Source organism: Triticum dicoccoides, chromosome 5A (genome assembly GCF_002162155.2).
Source record: "Triticum dicoccoides isolate Atlit2015 ecotype Zavitan chromosome 5A, WEW_v2.0, whole genome shotgun sequence".
NCBI lineage: Eukaryota > Viridiplantae > Streptophyta > Magnoliopsida > Poales > Poaceae > Triticum > Triticum dicoccoides.
Genome location: NC_041388.1, coordinates 626,340,611 through 626,357,944, shown reverse-complemented (window position 1 = coordinate 626,357,944; position 17,334 = coordinate 626,340,611). Strand labels below are relative to the sequence as shown.

The window sequence follows — 17,334 nt, the reverse complement described above, 5'->3', positions numbered from 1 at the left end:
TTTGCATCTTTATCACAAAAATACCAAAAAAATTATCCTATCATATCTATCAGATCTCACTCTCGTAAGTGACCGTGAAGGGATTGACAACCCCTTATCGCATTGGTTGCGAGGAGTTATTTGTTTTGTGCAGGTACGAGGGACTCGCGCGCAGCCTCCTATTGGATTGATACCTTGGTTCTCAAAAACCGAGGGAAATACTTACGCTACTTTGCTGCATCATCATTTCCTCTTCAAGGAAATCTAACGCAGTGCTCAAGAGGTAGCACGCAGCTTCCCCGATGATCACCGGAAGTAGCTACCTTCGCGTGACAACTTCCAAGTAGACCATCATCGTCAGCATTGACTGATGTAAAGTGTTAGCCTTTGATTTGAAGCTCACCAAGCCCATTTTCATCACAACCTGCCCAACCGACCACCATATGTAGCCTTCCATCCTTACAATGGTGTGGCCAGCGATGATGACGAGCGACAGGTGGTCCGGATAGGTGTTCTTTGCCCTCGGATAAGGTGTTTCACTGTTACCGGCGTGTGTGACCGACTGTTTGGGTGTTCTTAGTGTGCTAACACTTTGGTTTGCGGTGAGGGTGTCCTCGCCGGTTGTTGACAGGAGAGTCGGAGGCGCTTGCTTGAGGAGAAGTGACCATAATGACGTTGTCTACTACTTCCGTGGGTGCCTCTCTCCTCGTGAGCGTGGGTAATGTTTTCATTGTGTGTCAGGTCATCCTGTTTGTTTATGTTTCATCCAATTTTTAATAATTGACTGGGCAACTATCTTCTTAATTAATGAATTGAGCCCCTCGAGAGTTTCTTGTTTTATAGGGAAAAAAAGAAACCAGCAAGAGTTTTGGTTTTTAAAGAAAAAGGAAAAATCTTAACTGGCAAGTTTGGCTAGCTATATAACCCTGGAAAAAAATCATGATTACGTGAGCAGATTAAGTCATTGTTTCATGTTCATCTGTGGACGCTCGCAACACTCGTGTTGTCCTCCTGTGGTCATGGCGCTGCTGCAGGTCCATATGCAATCGTGTCCTTCAGTCTCTACGCGTCGCTGGATACGGCTACTGCTACGCACCCAGTGAACCTGTAACGATCTTTCCACTTTTGTGGCGCTTGAATGTACAGTTTTTCAGGTCGCCTTTGCCGTCCCATCTAAACTTTGACAGGGCAATGAAAGATTCTACAAATAAATAAGCTGTAGTTAGACCTGCTACGCCTAATTTGAGGATAACGAGTCGAAGAACCCATGAATCACACAGAGATTCAACGCGGTACATACTTATTCAACCTGGCATCAATCAAAACTCAAAAGTATGATCAGCAGTAACATGCATCATCTTGCAGATCAAGTAGTAACCAGCTAATAAACGAGTGATCTGCCATCCTTAAAATGAAAGGAGAAAACTTCATCAGCCATTCACTAGTTAACACAAAAGCACTATCATATCACCATTGCTAGCGATTCACGAACCAACAACGAAAGCACTACCACCAACATGAAAGCGTTACCAGTCTACCCCCATCAGATCAGGGAATTCGGCAACATGGCATATCGATCAATTGGCGTTCATTTCTTTTTTCCAAAGGCCGCATAGGACCGGACTCCACTATCATCATCACGATAACGAAATAAAACTGCAACCACAAAAGCAGCACCCAGAGGTGCCAAAGGAAACTAAAAAGCAGCTAAAACTACAGCCAGGGGAGTTCCAGTCCGCGTGCAAGACTAGCCTGCTACGAGAACGAAGAAAATACGCAGGTAGCAGAACAGTTTCAACTTTCTACAACGTAACCGAGCCCTTATGATCGATCGGATCGCTTGACTTCCCCAGAGCGCAAAAACCGCAGTTATGCTTGGTTCAGACACCAGAGGCTTTTCCTTCGGCGATCAGGCACCATCTGGGGTAACATCATCTTCATAGCTTCAGTGTTAATTAGTGATGCGAAGCAACATCGATTCAGGATCACGCGCTCCATCCGCATGATGAGCAAGGGTCTCTCTCTGCAGCGGCGCTGAACCACCTTCGAGCGCTTCCTGGTCCACATCATTCTGGACACCTGCCGAGTAATTGTAACCATTCGCAGGGATGATATAGACCTCCATAGTTCTCTTCTGATTGCTCAGCAGCTCGAAGAGGCAGATATCACCCATCTTCAGATTGTTTTCTTCTACAAACTGTCTCCATCCACTTCCAAGCTTTCTATCGCAACGGTGGTCAAGGAACCGCACCCCCCACTTCTTGCCAAGCAGCTGAAGATCCATGTGCGGCTCCTCTCCAAGATATTTATTAGCATAGTACCTGGAGAAAGTCTGTTCACAAATTTGAACAGAAGATTTAGTAGATAATGGCATCAAGAGAACTCTATGTAAGATAACATGTTGACTGCTTCCTAAATTCGTGCGATAGTAAGAAGCAAACTGCATGTAAATTCAGAGATGACTGGTTACAAATCAACATTATCGAGAAGTGCTTTCATTAGTATTCCATAAGCAGCAGTTTACACTTTACACAGGCACCTACATGATCGGTGCAGAACACACATTAAAAAAAAACTCACCAGAAAAAATCCTGAATCAACGTTGGTCTTGCTCATCACAGCAACAAAGATGGGGATCTCTGAGTGTATAGATTGGACCTTCTGCTTCACCACTTCCTTCTGAGCTGAAGTTAGTTTGGTCTTGCGCACGGTGATGTAACCGTCATTCAACTGCTCCTTCTGAGCTGAAGTTAATTTTGCCGCCTTCTTGACAATGGCATCCCGTCCTCCATGGCCATCTTCAGAGGAGAAAGAATCTCCTTCAAAAAGAAATGAAGATAGATTGGCCTTCTTCTTCCTGAGAATGTAATTGGAACCAGGCACATCACGTGTTCCATGGTTATCTTCAGAGGAGAAAGACTCTCCTGCGCCAAGAAAAGAGGACTACTAAATATAGCAATAGAGATATGAGAATGGTTTGCAAGGGAAGATATATCTATAATCGTAAACTGAGACCAGATGGCTCGGCGGAGGAAATATTTATTGCAGTGATTTTGCCTTGACATGACTCGTCCACTTCCATTTGGAAGTGCCGCTGCCTTTTCGTTGGTGGTGACTCTGGCAGTACCATTTGTATGGGCTGAGGATGTAAATGGGAACTTTTCACGGTCGTGCGCCTTTCTTGCACAAGAGGCGGAAAAAGATCCACAACTGAAAGTGCCTTCTCACAGCCAAGTTTATCAAATATTATGACACTAAACTGGGAGTTTCCATTGTATCTGAATACTATGGTGTCACCCATCTCTAGACCAAAGGTTTTAACGAATATGCCCCATCCCACTGTAAGGACAAGCTTTTCTTGGTTCTTGGCAACTGCAATAATGTAACTGCAACGGTTTTTTGCTTCAAGTATCATCTCTCTTGGGAACTCGCCCTTGAAACGCCGAACAAATTCTTCTGGGATGATCTGGAGAAAACAACCTATAGTTTTGTTTGAATGAACCGTAACCAGGATAAAAAAATATAGTCTCTATAATCAAAGCGAATTTGTTTGTTCAATATACCTGACAGCATGGTATAATTTGAACTATGAGGAAATTTTGTGCAAATAAATATACCTGAATGTGCTACAATGCTCGATTCAATCCAGGCATCAAATTAATATGAGACATGAGCAAAAGTTGCAAAGACTACATATAGTTGTGTATATGTCTCTAAAGCATTATATATCTCCACATAATCTAAAGTAGAAAGTAGAAAATCGTTGGTCTACAGAAAAACACCGAAGTAACTGATAAAAAGGAGTGTTACTGCATTTGGATATAAATTTACCATCTCATGTTGAAAATCACCCATCATAACCATTAAGAAATATTTCTTTTCATCATCCAAGTTTGTGTAGTGATATTCAGTCCAGCTTTTGTATCTTTCAGAAGGCACATCTATCTTTTTAGAAGATCTGCAGTGCAAAATCCATTCGAAGTAAAATTTAGTACCAGGAAATGAAGGCATGAATAGTGAAGACTGGTATTTCACCCGATTTCATGTGCCTTGTTGGGATTTTCTTGGACCTGAGGCAAAAAAGGATCCACAACAACCGATAATGCTTTTTCACGGCCAAGCTTATCAAAGATTATGACATCAAACTGGCAGTTCCCATTTTATTTTAGTATTAAGGAATCACCCATCTGTAGATCATACTGTCCAACAAACTGCCTCCAACCCACTGTAAAGACAAGCTTTTCTTGGTTCTTGGCAACCACAATAGCGTGACTATAACCCTTTCGGCTTACTAGCTTGATCTCTCCTGGGATCTCACATTTGAAACGCCACACAAGTTCTTCTGGGAATATCTGCAGAAAGATAAAATAAAAAAGATTGGATGGATGGACAGTTTATAAACAAGATCCAAAAGACAGTAGTTACAATCAAGGTGTATCTTTGTCTTTATGATGCCTGGCTAGTATCTTACAGAAAAAACGAGGAAAATGAGTGTAGATCTTACCTGTGATTGCTGAAATAAAAACTATGTGGAATCTGACTGCGACGCAGAATTTAAAGTAGAAGATAGTTGAAACATCAATGGTCTTACAAAAATAGCACAGATAGATAATAGGGTTACCATCGCATCTCGGAAGTCACCCAACATAAGCACCAAGAAATGTTTCTCCTCATCATCCAAAAGTTTGTACCGATACTCATCCCATAGGTTCAATCTTTCTAAAGACGTGCACATCTTTTTAGCAGCCCCCCTGCAATGCAAAATTTATTAGCAATGATATATGGTATGAGGACATGAAGTCATGAACGATAAGCAGACATGTACTTTTTTTCTGTTGTACTTGACCTAATGCCATGCACTCCACAATGTGCATTTGGAACTTCGATTCTTTCTTCATTTTATTTATTTTTTGTGAAGGCTAGAAGCTGTAAATTAACCAAGTCCAAGCATCTCTTGACAAAGAAAGTCTACAAACAGGACGAAGGGGAATTATTCGCCCTCTCCCGATGGCGCGCCGTGAGCCTAACTTGATACTGCACCTGCTCCGCTTCACCGGAGTCAGGGATTCATTGTAACTGCGGACGGATCAGTCACCGGGCATTGCAAGGGGACACCAGCAAACGGCAATCTGAGGCACGAGCTGTTTGCCCAGAGAAGAATGCGAAGGCCGGAGACTCATCGCCGCCGAAGAATCTTATTTACGAGACCACCAACGCCGCCTCAAGCCGACTCGGAAGTATTGTGGATAACTAGATCTGCCATGGATTTGTGGGGCGGCTAGGGTTTTATTTTCTTTTTGGCAGGGGAAAGGTATTTTCTTTAGTTAGAAGAAAGGAACTTTGATTCAAACCATAACAAATCGATCAGAACAGGATTTGGGATGGATTGGACAAGAACAAAAATCTCCATGAGAGACCACCAGATTTCTCTCCTCTGGCCGAGCGCCAACCTCACGCCGCTTCCTAACGTCGCCCCGATGCTCGTTGCGCCGCCGGCACCGACCACCCGGCCGGCGGCCGATTCGCCTGCGTGTGGGAGAGCTCCCTCGGCCCCATCGAGAGCGCGTTTGTGCAGTGCAGACAAGGCGTGGCCGGCCGTCGCCGCTGGCCACCGGAAAGACGCATGTCCCTCGTCCCCCACACACGCATAAATGTACTTGTGTTACATTACTAATGGAGTAAGGGAGATGTCAATGTGATGTTGGATCCAGAATCACGCCAAGACCCAAGGAAAAGATGGTGAAAATCGCCTGGGTTATTTAGCACTAGCAGAGGAACGGAGGTAAACAGGGTTTTCAGAAAGAATCGCCCCCTCACACCCGCAAAAGAAAAAGAAAAGAAAAAAAAAGAAAGAAACGCCCCCACTACCAATGGAGAACTAAATCGAAAGAAGCCGTTAGGAGATTTATTCTGGGATTGGACTACGATTAAGATGCTTAGATTTTACTATCTCGTGATTCTTACCTTGCTTATCCTGTCACCTTTGTCCTCCTTCTGGCCTCCTTCCGCCTGGCCCTGCTACTCTCCTAGTGCTAGTAGGATGTGCCCACGCGCTGAGCGGAGAGAGCTCGTCCAGCACTTTGTTTCTTACAGTGAAAATAAACGAGCTTAGCATTTGTTGTTTCACTGTCTTCATGACAACCGAGGCCCCGTGAGCTGCTTTTTATTTGAGTTAACGCGTTGTCTCTCAGCACGGTCATTTAGGATACGGTAGATACTTAAGCTGGAACCTGCGAATGTAAAGACATGAGAAATTTTAAGGGTTTAGGGTTTAGACATGCTTTAGCCCCCAGTTCAAAAGAAAGAATGAAAGGCATAAAGATTTTGAAGGATAACATTTCTATAAAAAAATCTTTGGTATTGTTCTGGTATTGTTTGGAACAAAGAAATTGCTATTCTACATTTTTTTTAGCCTGCATGCCTCGATTCATTTCTTGTTCCTTCCATTTTATTTTTTGCTGTGGGACTGTCAATATTGGATGCTGGTTTACCGGTAACTGTATTTTGTTGCTGGGGGGCTGTCAATGCTGGATGCTGGTTTGCCGGTAACTGTGTGCGTGGTGGTCTGGCATTGGGCACGTGTAAATGCATGGTGGTGTACGTGGTGCTTGCATGCTGCCATGCGTCCTGGCGTGGCCATCTGGCAGCTGCATGCTGTCTGTCTCCTGTTGCTGGACGGTGGCGCTCTAGCGCTGCCTGCCTGTAATCAACAACAAGAACAGTGCCACCAACAAGAAAGCATTAGCAGCCCACTGATGCCAGGGAATCCCGCAGCATCAGCGGCATGGCATATCCATCAATTTGAATTTGGCATCCATTGTTTTCCAAACGGCCAACGAAGGACTGGGTTCCACTATCACCACGATAACTTATCGAAAATAAACCGCGACCACAGAAGCAGCATCCAGAGGTGCAACAGGAAACTAAAAGGCAGCTATAACTACAGCCGGAGGAGTTCCAGGCCTGCCAAGATAACGAACAAAAAAATACAGAGGTAGATCGAGCACCACAACAGTTTCAAGTTTCTACCATACAGTGTAACCGAGGCCTTATGATTGATATATAGGATCGCTCGTTTAACCCCAGAGCGCAAAAACAGCAGTATGCATGCTTGGTTTAGACACCACGCTAGACTTTTCCTTGGGCGATCAGGCACCATCAGGGGCAACAGCATCATCTTTCACAGCTTCAGTTTTAGTGATGCGAAGCAACCTTGTGTCAGGATCACACGCTCCATCCGTATGATGAGTAGGAGCCCCTCCCCGGAACGCCGCTTCCCGGTCAGCACCATTCTGGAGACCTGCCCGATAATTGTCATCGTTTGCGGCGGGGATGATATGTACCTCCATGGTCCTCTCATCTCTCAGCAGTTCAAAGAGGCACATATCACCCATCTTCAGCTTGTTGTCTTCTACAAACCGTTTCCATCCATTTCCAAGCCTTTTATCGCAACTGTTTTCACGAAACCACACCGGCCACTCCTTGCCCATCACCTGAAGAGACAAGTGTCGCTTCTCTTTAAGATATGCCTTAGCATAGCGTTTTGGGAAAACCTGATTACAGTGGACAAAAGAGTTAGCAGATAATGGCAATAAAACTCTGTAAAATAGCATGTTCAATTGCTTCCTAAATTTGTACGATATTAGGAAGCAATCTCCAATCTGTATTCAAATTCAGAGATGGTGACTGATTATGAATTTACATTATTAGATAGCGTTTTCATTAGTATTCCACAAGCAGTACTTTACAGTTTAAACAGACACCTACATGATCGAAAGAAAATGGAACTCACCAGAAAGAATTCTAAAACAACGTTGCACTTGCGCATCACAGCAACAAAGAATGGGATCTCTGGTTGTATGGATTGGACCTTCTGCTTCACCACTTCCTTCTGAGCTGAAGTTAGTCTACTCTTGTGGGCGGTAATATAACGATCCTTCAACTGCTCCTTCTGAAATGAAGATCGTACCTTCTTCCAGACAATGCATTCGGAACCAGTCACTTCACGTACTTCTTCAGAGGAGACATCATCTTCTGTGCAAAGAAAACAGAACAATTAAATATTAGCTACACAAATATGATAATGATTTGCAAGGGAAGGCATAGCTATAATCGTAAACTGAGACCTGATGACCCGCCGGAGGAAATACTTATCACAGTGCTGTTATCTTGACATGACTTGTCCCTTTCCATTTGGAGGCGTGGTGACTCCATTGGCATCCCTTTCACTGTGCTAAATGGCTGCGTTTGTATGGCATCCCTTTTCGTTGGTGGTGACTCTGGCAGTACCATTTGTATGGGCTGAGGATAGAAATCAGAAATTTTCACAGTATCAGTAGCACTTGTGCGCCTTTCTTGCACGGGAGGCGGAGATGATGCCTTCTCACAACCAGATTCATCGAAGATTATGACATTAAACTGAGAGTTCGCATTGTATCTGAATACCATGGCGTCACCCATCTCTAGACCAAAGGTTTCAACGAAATTATCCCATCCCACTATAAGGACAAGGTTTTCATTGTTCTTGGCAACTCCAATTTCATAACTGCAACGATTTTGTGTTTCAAGTATCATCTCTCCTGGGAATTCGCCCTTGAAACACTGAACAAATTCTTTTGGGATGATCTGGAGATGAACAATCAATAATTTTGTTTGAAAAATGGTTTGTAAACAGGATAAAAAAGATACTCTCTAATCAAAGCAAATTTGTCTGAGATGCCAAGGGAAATAAAGAAGAGTAGTATCATAGGAACAATGTGAATGCCAAAAGCCTATTATCCTTACTTTAAACTGTGAGGAATTGCAAACAAACATATCTGAATGTGCTACCATGCTGGATTCAATGTTTTTGCAAAAACTACATATAGTTTGTGTCTCTAAAAGAATATATATTGCTATAGAATTTAAACAAGAAAGTAGAAATTTATTGGTCTTCAGGAAAACAACAAAATAACTGATAAAAGGAAGTGGTGCTGTATTTGAATATGAATTTACCATCTCATGTTGAAAATTGTCCATCATAAGCACCAAGAAATATTTCTTCTCATCATCCAAGTTTGTGTAGTGATATTCAATCCGGCTTTTTCTTCTTTTCCGAGGCACTTCCATCTTTTGAGAATACCTGCAGTGTGAAAGCCATTTGAAGTGAAATTTGGTGCCAAGAAATAAAGACATGAATAATAAAGTATAGTATTTTACCCGTTTTCATGTGCCTCGTTGCACCTGTCTTGGACCTGAGGCCAAAAAGGATCCAGAACAACCGATAATGCTTTTTCAGGACCAAGCTTATCAAAGATCATGACACTAAACTGAGAGTTCCCTTTGTATCTGAATATTAAGGAATCATCCTCCTGTAGATCATAGCTTTCAACAAATTGCCGCCAACCCACTGAAAGGACATGCTTTTCTTGGTTCTTGGCAACCACAATAGTGTGACAGTAACCATTTCGAGTTTCTAGCTTGATCTCTCCTGGGATCTCGCCTTTGAAATACGGCACAACATCTTTTGGGATTATCTGCAGACAGAAATCTTGATATCAATATATTACCTTTATAAAAAAAATCTACAGAAAAAATAGATTTTTTTGGATAGACGGTTTATGCGCAGATCCAAACGACACACTTGACCAGTATCTTAATGAAGGTGTGTCGTTTTTGCCTTTCTCATACTTCACCAGTATCTTAATCTTAAGAAAAACAAGGGAAATGGCTCTGGATCTTACTTGTGGTCCAATTTTTGTAAACTAACTGAATTGATTATGTGATCTTACTTTAGATTTAGTGATCTTACTTGCGGTCCAATTTTTGTGATTCACAGAAAAACAGGGAATTGACTGCAATTCACAGAATCTAAAGTACTGTACTAGATATCATTGTTCTTAAAAAAAAGCACAGATAGATAATAGGGTTACCATCGCATCTTGGAAATCACCCAATATAAGCACCAAGAAATACTGCTTTTCATCATCCAAATTCTTGTAGTGTTGCTCATCCCGCAGCTTGCAGCTTTCAAAAGACGTGCCCATCCTTTTAGCAGCCCCTCTGCAGTGCAAAATTAATTAACAGTGATAGGTGGTAAGAGGACATGATGTCATGAACAACAAGAAGACTTGGCACTAAAGTACAAAAAAGAAGACTTGTACTTGACCGGATTTCATGTACACCCTAAATGTGGATTTACTTCACAGAGGGAGCACTCCTCGATGTAGATTTGGTACTTTGATCCTTTCTTCTTTTTTTTCAAGGTCACAAGCTATATATCAACCAAGTCCAAGCTTTAAAAGAGCACCTCTTGGGAAATACACTTTGGTTTATGGTTGTATATACCCCCTATATGGGGATTTCTTTTTAATAATTAAACAAAAAGTCAAAATAGTTAAGAACTATTTTTAGAATAAACTTGACTTGCGTTTGCACCAAAAAAAAACGTTAACTTCATAGTGAAGAATACAAAATTTATTTGCTATTATAGGTCATTATTCACACTATTTTGGCTAAAATTTTGTTTTTTTAAAAGAAGTCAAAGGGAAATTTTCTTTTTGTGGAATTTTTCTCACGAGTATAATGGAAGGTTAAGTTTATTTCATATTTTTTTTATTTTTTATTGAATTACTAAAAAAATCCATATAGGGTGCAGATGTCCCATAGACTCTTGAGGAAGAATAATAAGAGTACAAACGGCCCGAGGGGAATTTTCCATCCTCTCCCGACATGCACAAATTTGGTGTCTTGCATTGAGCCTAGCTCGAAACAGCACCTGCTCCGAATCAGCATAGCCATGGAGTCATTGTAGCTGCAGCTGGGAGGTAATTAAACCGGACGTTGCCAGGGGGCTCCATTGCTTGTATCTGAACAAGAAAGAAAAAATCATAACTAATCGATCAGAAGTTCAGAACAGGATTTGCGATGGATTGGACAAGAAGAAGAAAAATCTCCATGAGACCACCCAATTTCTCCGGTCTGGCCGAGCTGAGATCATCCAGCTCTCCAACCTCACGCCGCCTCCTACCCTCGTCGTCGCTCCCATGGCCCATGGGGCCTCCCGACTGCGAACCGACGGCTCGACGTGGTAACCAGAACCCCCGATGCTCCCTCGACTGACGGCTCGTTACGCCGGCGGCCGATTTCCCGGCGTGTCGGAGAGCTCCCTCGACTCCACTGAGAGCGCGTGCAGTGCAGACACCGCGTGGCCATCATGGCCGCCGCATAAATGTACTTTGTATTTACAGTACTACTAATGGAGAAAGGGTTATGCGAATGCGATGTTGGATCCAGTATCACGGCAAGACCCAAGGAAAGGATGGTGAAAATCGTCTGGGTTATTTACCACTGGCAGAGAAACAGAGGAAACAGGACTTTCACAAAAAGAATCTTCTCCTGCATTTTGAGATAATAAAAACGTCCTTTATCGAAAACAAAGAATCTTCTCATCTAATAGATGAGGCAAATCTTATGCCTCCATTTTGAGAAAAAACATGAAATCAGCCTCACCCCCAACCCTCATCGACAACTGTAAATCGAAATAAAGAAGCCACCCCGGGGAGTGGGAATACAATGCTTAGATTTTATCTCCCGATTCTTACCTTGCTTATCTTGTCACCTTGGTTCTCCTTCTTGGCCTTGCTTCTCTGCTTGTAGGATACGACGACGCTGAGCGGAGAGAGCTCGCCCGGCAGTACTGATCCAACTCCCCAAGACCTCAGCACTCATGTAAAAGGATAAAAGACCTCGGCATTTGTTGTTTCACTGTCTTCACAACAACCGAAGCGTGGCCTTTTTACAACACGGTAGATACTTGACGCGGTGTTTTATGGCATCATGTACAGTACGAGTATATAACTGTAAATCTGTAATAGGTGTCAATTGAAAGTATAGTACTCCGTCCGTATAACCGACTTCTGTTATACTCGTATAAAGACACCGATGCACGACACAAGATTACAAAGGGGCGACCGGATCTGTACCTGAATACTACTGCAGGTATGGGCAGAGCGGCGCGCCCGATTACAGGAAGAGTGTCTCTGTTTGACTGTTTCCTTGGCAGTTTTAGGTGGGTCGGATCTCTGTAGACTGTAGCGTCGTTGTTGACTGATGAGCTGAGCCTGCCTGCCTCCTTTCCTGCAGGCTTGCTGGTAACTGCACACGTGGCGGTATGGTATCGGGGACGTGTAAATGCATGGTGGTGTACGTGGTGCTTGCATGCTGTCGCGTGTCCTGTATGTTGGCCATATGGCGCAGCTGAATGCTGTTTGTCTGTCTCCTGTTGCTGGACGGTGGCGCTCCAGTGCTCAGCATGGCATATCGATCAATTTGGATTTGGCATCCATTGTCTTCCAAACGGCCAGCGAAGGACCGGGTTCCGCCATCACCACGATAACAAACGAAATAAACAGCGACCACAAAAGCAGCCTCCATACGTGCAACAGGAAACTAAAAGGCAGCTAAAACTACAGCCTCCATACGTGCAATGGATTAAAAGGCAGCTAAAACTACAGCCAACAGAAATAACGAACAAAATACAGAGGTAGGTCGAGCATCAGAACAGTTTCAAGTTTCTACTACAAATCTACTCCCTCCGTTCCGAAATATAAGTCTTTTTAGACATTTCAAATGGACTACAACATACAGATGTATGTAGACATATTTTAGAGTGTAGATTCACTCATTTTGCTCCGTGTGTAATCACCTATTGAAATCTCTAGAAAGACTTGTATTTTGGAACGGAGGAAGTACAATGTAACTGAGGCCTCATGATCGATATATAGGATCGCTCGTTTAACCCACACCACGCCAGATTTTTGCTTCAGCGATCAGGCACTCAGGGGCAACAACATCATCCTCCATAGCTTCAGTTTTAGCGATGTGAAGCAACCTTGAGACAGGAGCACGCGCCCCATCAGCCTGATGAGCAAGAGCCCCTCTCTGGAACGCTGCTTCACGGTCAGCATCACTGAGACGTGCCCAGTAATTGACAAATTTCGCGCGGATGATAAAGACCGTCATGGTTCCCCTCTCATCGGTCAACAGTTTAAAGAGGCAGATATCGCCCATCTTCAGCTTGTTGCCTTCTACAAACTGCTTCCATCCGATCCTGAGCTTATTACCACCATTGTTTTCACCGAACCGCACCCCCCACTTCCTTTCCCGCCGCCGAAGACACATGCTTGGCTCCTCTCTGAGATATTTCTTAGCATAGTGTCTGGGAAAAGTCTGTTTAAAGTGACCAAAAGAGTTAGCAGATAATGGCAAAAAAACTCTGTAAAATAACATGTTGAATTGCTTCTTAAATTTGTACGATATTAGGAAGCAATCTTCAATCTGTATTTAAATTCAGACATGACTGGTTATGAATTTGCATTATGAGATAACGTTTCATTAATATTCCATAAGCAGCACTTAACAGTTTACACAGGCAGCTAGATGATCGATGCAGGACACACATTAAAAAAATGGAATTCACCAGATTGAATCTTGAATTGAGGTTAGACTTGCGCATCACAGCAACAAAGATGGGGATCTCTGAGTCTATGGAATGGACCTTATGCTTCACAACTTCCTTCTGAGCTGGAGTTAGTTTGGTCTTGTTCACGGTAATGTAACCATCCTTCAACTGCTCCTTCTGAATTGAAGATAGCCTGACCTTCTTCTTCCTGACGGTGAAATTGGAACCAGGCACTTCACGTACTCCATATTCTTCTTCATCTTCACGTACTCCATATTCTTCTTTAGAGGAGAAACAATCTCCTGTGCCAAGAAATAGGGCTAAATATTAGCTACAAAAATATGAGAATGATTTGCAAGGGAAGATATATCTACAATAGTAAACTGAGACCTGATGACTCGCAGGAGGAAGTACTTATCACGGTGTTCTTGTCTTGACATGACTTGTCCGTTTCCATTTGGAGGCGTGGTGACTCCATTGGCATCTCTTTCCCTATGCTAAATGGCTGCGTTTGTATGGCCTGAGGACGAAAATGAGAACTTTTCACAGTATCAGTAGCACTTGTTCGCCTTTCTTGCGCAGGAGGTGGAGAAGGATCCACAAAAATTGATGATACCTTCTCACAGCCAAGTTCATCAAAGATTATGACATTAAATCGAGAGTTCCCAATGTATCTAAATACTATGGTGTCACCCATCTCTAGACCAAAGGTCCCAACAAATTTCCCCCATCCCACTGTAAGGACAAGATTTCCATTGTTCTTGGCAACTCCAATTACGTAACTGTGGCAATTTTGTGTTTCAAGTATCATCTCTCTTGGGAATTCGCCCTTGAAGCGCTGAACAAATACTTCTGGGATGATCTGGAGAGAAACAAGCAATATTTTTGTTTGAAAAATGGACCGTAAACAGGATGAAAAAGATACTCTCTGTAATCAAAGCATATTTTGTCTGTTCAATATATCTGACATACCAAGGGAAATGAATAAGACTAGTATCTTAGTAACAATGTGAATGCCTAAAGCATATCTTTACTTTAAACGATGAGGACGCTTTTTGTGAACAAACATCACTAAACGTGCTACCATGCTGGATTCAATCCAAGCATCAAATTAACATTAGACATAACAAAAAGTTGCAAAGACTATATATAGTTTGTGTACACCTCTAAAGCAATATATATCTCCATATAATTTAAATTAGAAAGTACACAAATCATTGGAATCATTGGAATCCAGAAAAACAACAAAGTAACTGATAAAAGGGTGTTACTGTATTTGAATATGAATTTACCATCTCATGTTGAAAATCGCCCATCATATGCTCCAAGAAATATTTCTTCTCATCATCCAAGTTTGCGTAGTGATATTCAGTCCGGCTCTTGCATCTTTCCGAAGGCACATCCATCTTTTTAGAAGACCTGCCGTGCAAAATATATTTCAAGTGAAATTTGGTACCAGGAAATGAAGCAGTGAATAATAAAGTTTAATATTTAACCCGATTTCATGTGCCTCGTTGCGCCTGTCTTGGACCCGATGCAAAAAAGGATCCAGAACAACTGATAATGCTTTTTCACGACCAAGCTTATCAAAGGTCATGACATTAAACTGAGAGTTCCCTTTGTATCTGAACATTAAGGAATCACCAATCTGTAGATCATAGTTTTCGATGAATTGCCGCCAACCCACTGTAAGAACAAGCTTTTCTTGGTTCTTGGCAACCACAATAGTGTGACTGTAACCATTTCGGGTTTCTAGCTTGATCTCTCCTGGGATCTCACCTTTCAAGCGCCGCACAACTTCTTCCGGGATTATCTGCAGAAAGATAAATCTTGATAAAGAAATAATTTTTTGATGGAAAGTCTATGCGCAAGATCCAAATGACACTAGTTATAATCGAGGTATGTCCTCTTTGCCTTTTTATTACCTGACCGGTATCTTAATCTTAGAAAAAACAAGGATAATGACTTTCTTACTTGTAATTGCCCAAAAAAAACTATGTGGAAATTTGGTGTGAACTAACTGAGTAGTCTGCCTGTCAAAGGAATTGACTGCAACACAGAATCTAAAGTAGTACGTAGATAGTAGAAACATCATTGGTCTTAGAAAACACATATAGGTAAGAGGGTTACCATCGAATCTTGGAAATCACCCAACATAAGCACCAAGAAATACTTCTTTTCATCATCCAAATGCTTGTAGTATTGCTCATCCGGCAGCTTGCAGCTTCCAAAAGATATGCCCATCCTTTTAGCCGCCCCTGTGCAGTGCAAAATTAATTTACAGTGATAGGTGGTAAGAGGATATTATGTCATGAACAATAAGAAGATTTGTACTTGACCCGATATTCATGTACTCCTCAATATGAATTTGGAACTTTGATTCTTAAAAAAAAGGGCACGTCTATATATAACCAAGTCCAACCTTTACAAGAACACCCTTTGATGAAGATAATAGAGTTACAAACGGCCCGAGGGGAATTTGTCATCCTATCCCAACCTGCATTGATGGCTTGCCTTGAGCCTGGCTAGATACATCACCTGCTCTGAATCACCATAGTCCATAGCCATGGAGTCATTCTGTCATTGTAACTGCAGCCGGGAAGTAACCAGACGTTGCCAGGGGACAACAACGACAACGACAATCCGAGGCACAGGCACGAGCTATCGACCTGAAGATGAAGGCGAAGACAGGACAAGGAGACCCAATCCCACATAAACGCCGAAAGCACCGCTTCAGGATCTTATTGACGAGACCTCCGAAGCGACCGCGAACCAAGGCATAACCGCATAAGCATTGTTGTTTGACAACTCTTCCCCACAACCCGACAGACCGGATCTGTAAACACCAATACTCGCGTCCTGCGGCGACGCTAGAACCATCGTCGCCGCAACGTGGAAGGGCCGGAGTTACTTATTCCACCGCGCCGACGCCTCCACTGCCCAAACAATCGACACGAGGACACTAAAACCTAAAAAAGTAGACAGAGGCCACACGAGCGTGAAGATTCAAGGTCTCCTCCGCCTCCTGTCAACCGAAACAGGCAACGGGGGCGAGGGAGGCTGACTGAATCCGCCAGCGAGGAGGAGATCTGTGTGGTGGGCTGGTGGCTAGGGTTTGTTTAGGGAGAGGTCTATTCTTTATTTTTATTTTTTAGTTTGATTTGAAGAAAGGGACTTTGATTCAAGCCACAACTAATGGATGAGAAGAGGATTCGCCATGGATTGGACAAGAGATTTCTCCAGGAACCCAAGTTCTCTCATCTGGCCGAGCTGAGCTCGTCCCCAGCTCGCCAACCTCACGCCGCCTCCTATCCTTTTCCCCATGGCCCATGGGGCCTCCCCTCTGCCAACTGACGCCCCGACGTGGTGACCTGCAAGAAAGAAAAAAAAAACGATTCTCCAGCACAAACCACCTCGCCGGCGGCCGATTCTCCGGCGTGTTGGGAGCTCCCTCGGCCCCACCGAGAGCACGCCAGGGCCACCACGGCCGTCGCGCTGTGCACCGGCATGTATCACAACGTCGCCGTCACACCCTCCCCCATCTCTCCACGCACAAATGTACTTGTATTGACCATGTTACTAACAAAGGGAAATGCGATGTCGCATTCAGAATCACGCCACCAAGGCCAAGGAAAGGATGGTCAAAATCATCCGAGTTACTACTAGTCTACTACTACCACTATTTAGCACTAGTAAAGGAACAGAAGAAAGAGGAGAAAGAATCACCCCCGTCCCCAACCGCATCGACAACTGAATCGAAAGAAGCCACCCGGAGAGTCATTCTGGGACTGGAAATACGATGCTTAAGATTTTTATCTTGCGATTCCTACCTTGCTTATCCTGCCGCCTTTACTTCTCCTTCTCGCCGCCTTCGGCTGGTCTCTGCCAGTAGTAGTATGTGGAGTGACAACGCT

The 17,334-nt window shown here is 43.2% G+C and overlaps 2 protein-coding genes and 1 pseudogene across 2 annotated transcripts; all 3 read right to left on the bottom strand.

Moving 5' to 3' along the window:
• Nucleotides 1-1,616: 1,616 nt before the first annotated feature.
• LOC119300206 lies at nt 1,617-5,604 on the bottom strand (annotated as a pseudogene).
• Nucleotides 5,605-6,978: 1,374 nt separating this feature from the next.
• LOC119300205 (B3 domain-containing protein Os03g0619800-like) lies at nt 6,979-11,005 on the bottom strand. The gene is made up of 7 exons (XM_037577235.1): nt 10,971-11,005; nt 9,891-10,020; nt 9,178-9,494; nt 8,974-9,100; nt 8,106-8,604; nt 7,772-8,013; nt 6,979-7,532 (listed from the first exon to the last, which is right to left on the bottom strand). The coding sequence occupies exons 1-7, from the start codon at nt 11,003-11,005 to the stop codon at nt 7,128-7,130; spliced, it is 1,755 nt and encodes a 584-aa protein (XP_037433132.1). The 3' UTR covers nt 6,979-7,127.
• A 1,390-nt stretch (nt 11,006-12,395) lies between these two features.
• LOC119298169 (putative B3 domain-containing protein Os08g0325100) lies at nt 12,396-17,334 on the bottom strand. Its single transcript, XM_037575672.1, has 7 exons — nt 17,251-17,334; nt 15,551-15,678; nt 14,917-15,233; nt 14,713-14,839; nt 13,811-14,282; nt 13,439-13,722; nt 12,396-13,188 (listed from the first exon to the last, which is right to left on the bottom strand). Exons 2-7 carry the CDS (start codon nt 15,662-15,664, stop codon nt 12,754-12,756), a joined length of 1,749 nt encoding a protein of 582 aa, XP_037431569.1. The 5' UTR covers nt 15,665-15,678; nt 17,251-17,334; the 3' UTR covers nt 12,396-12,753.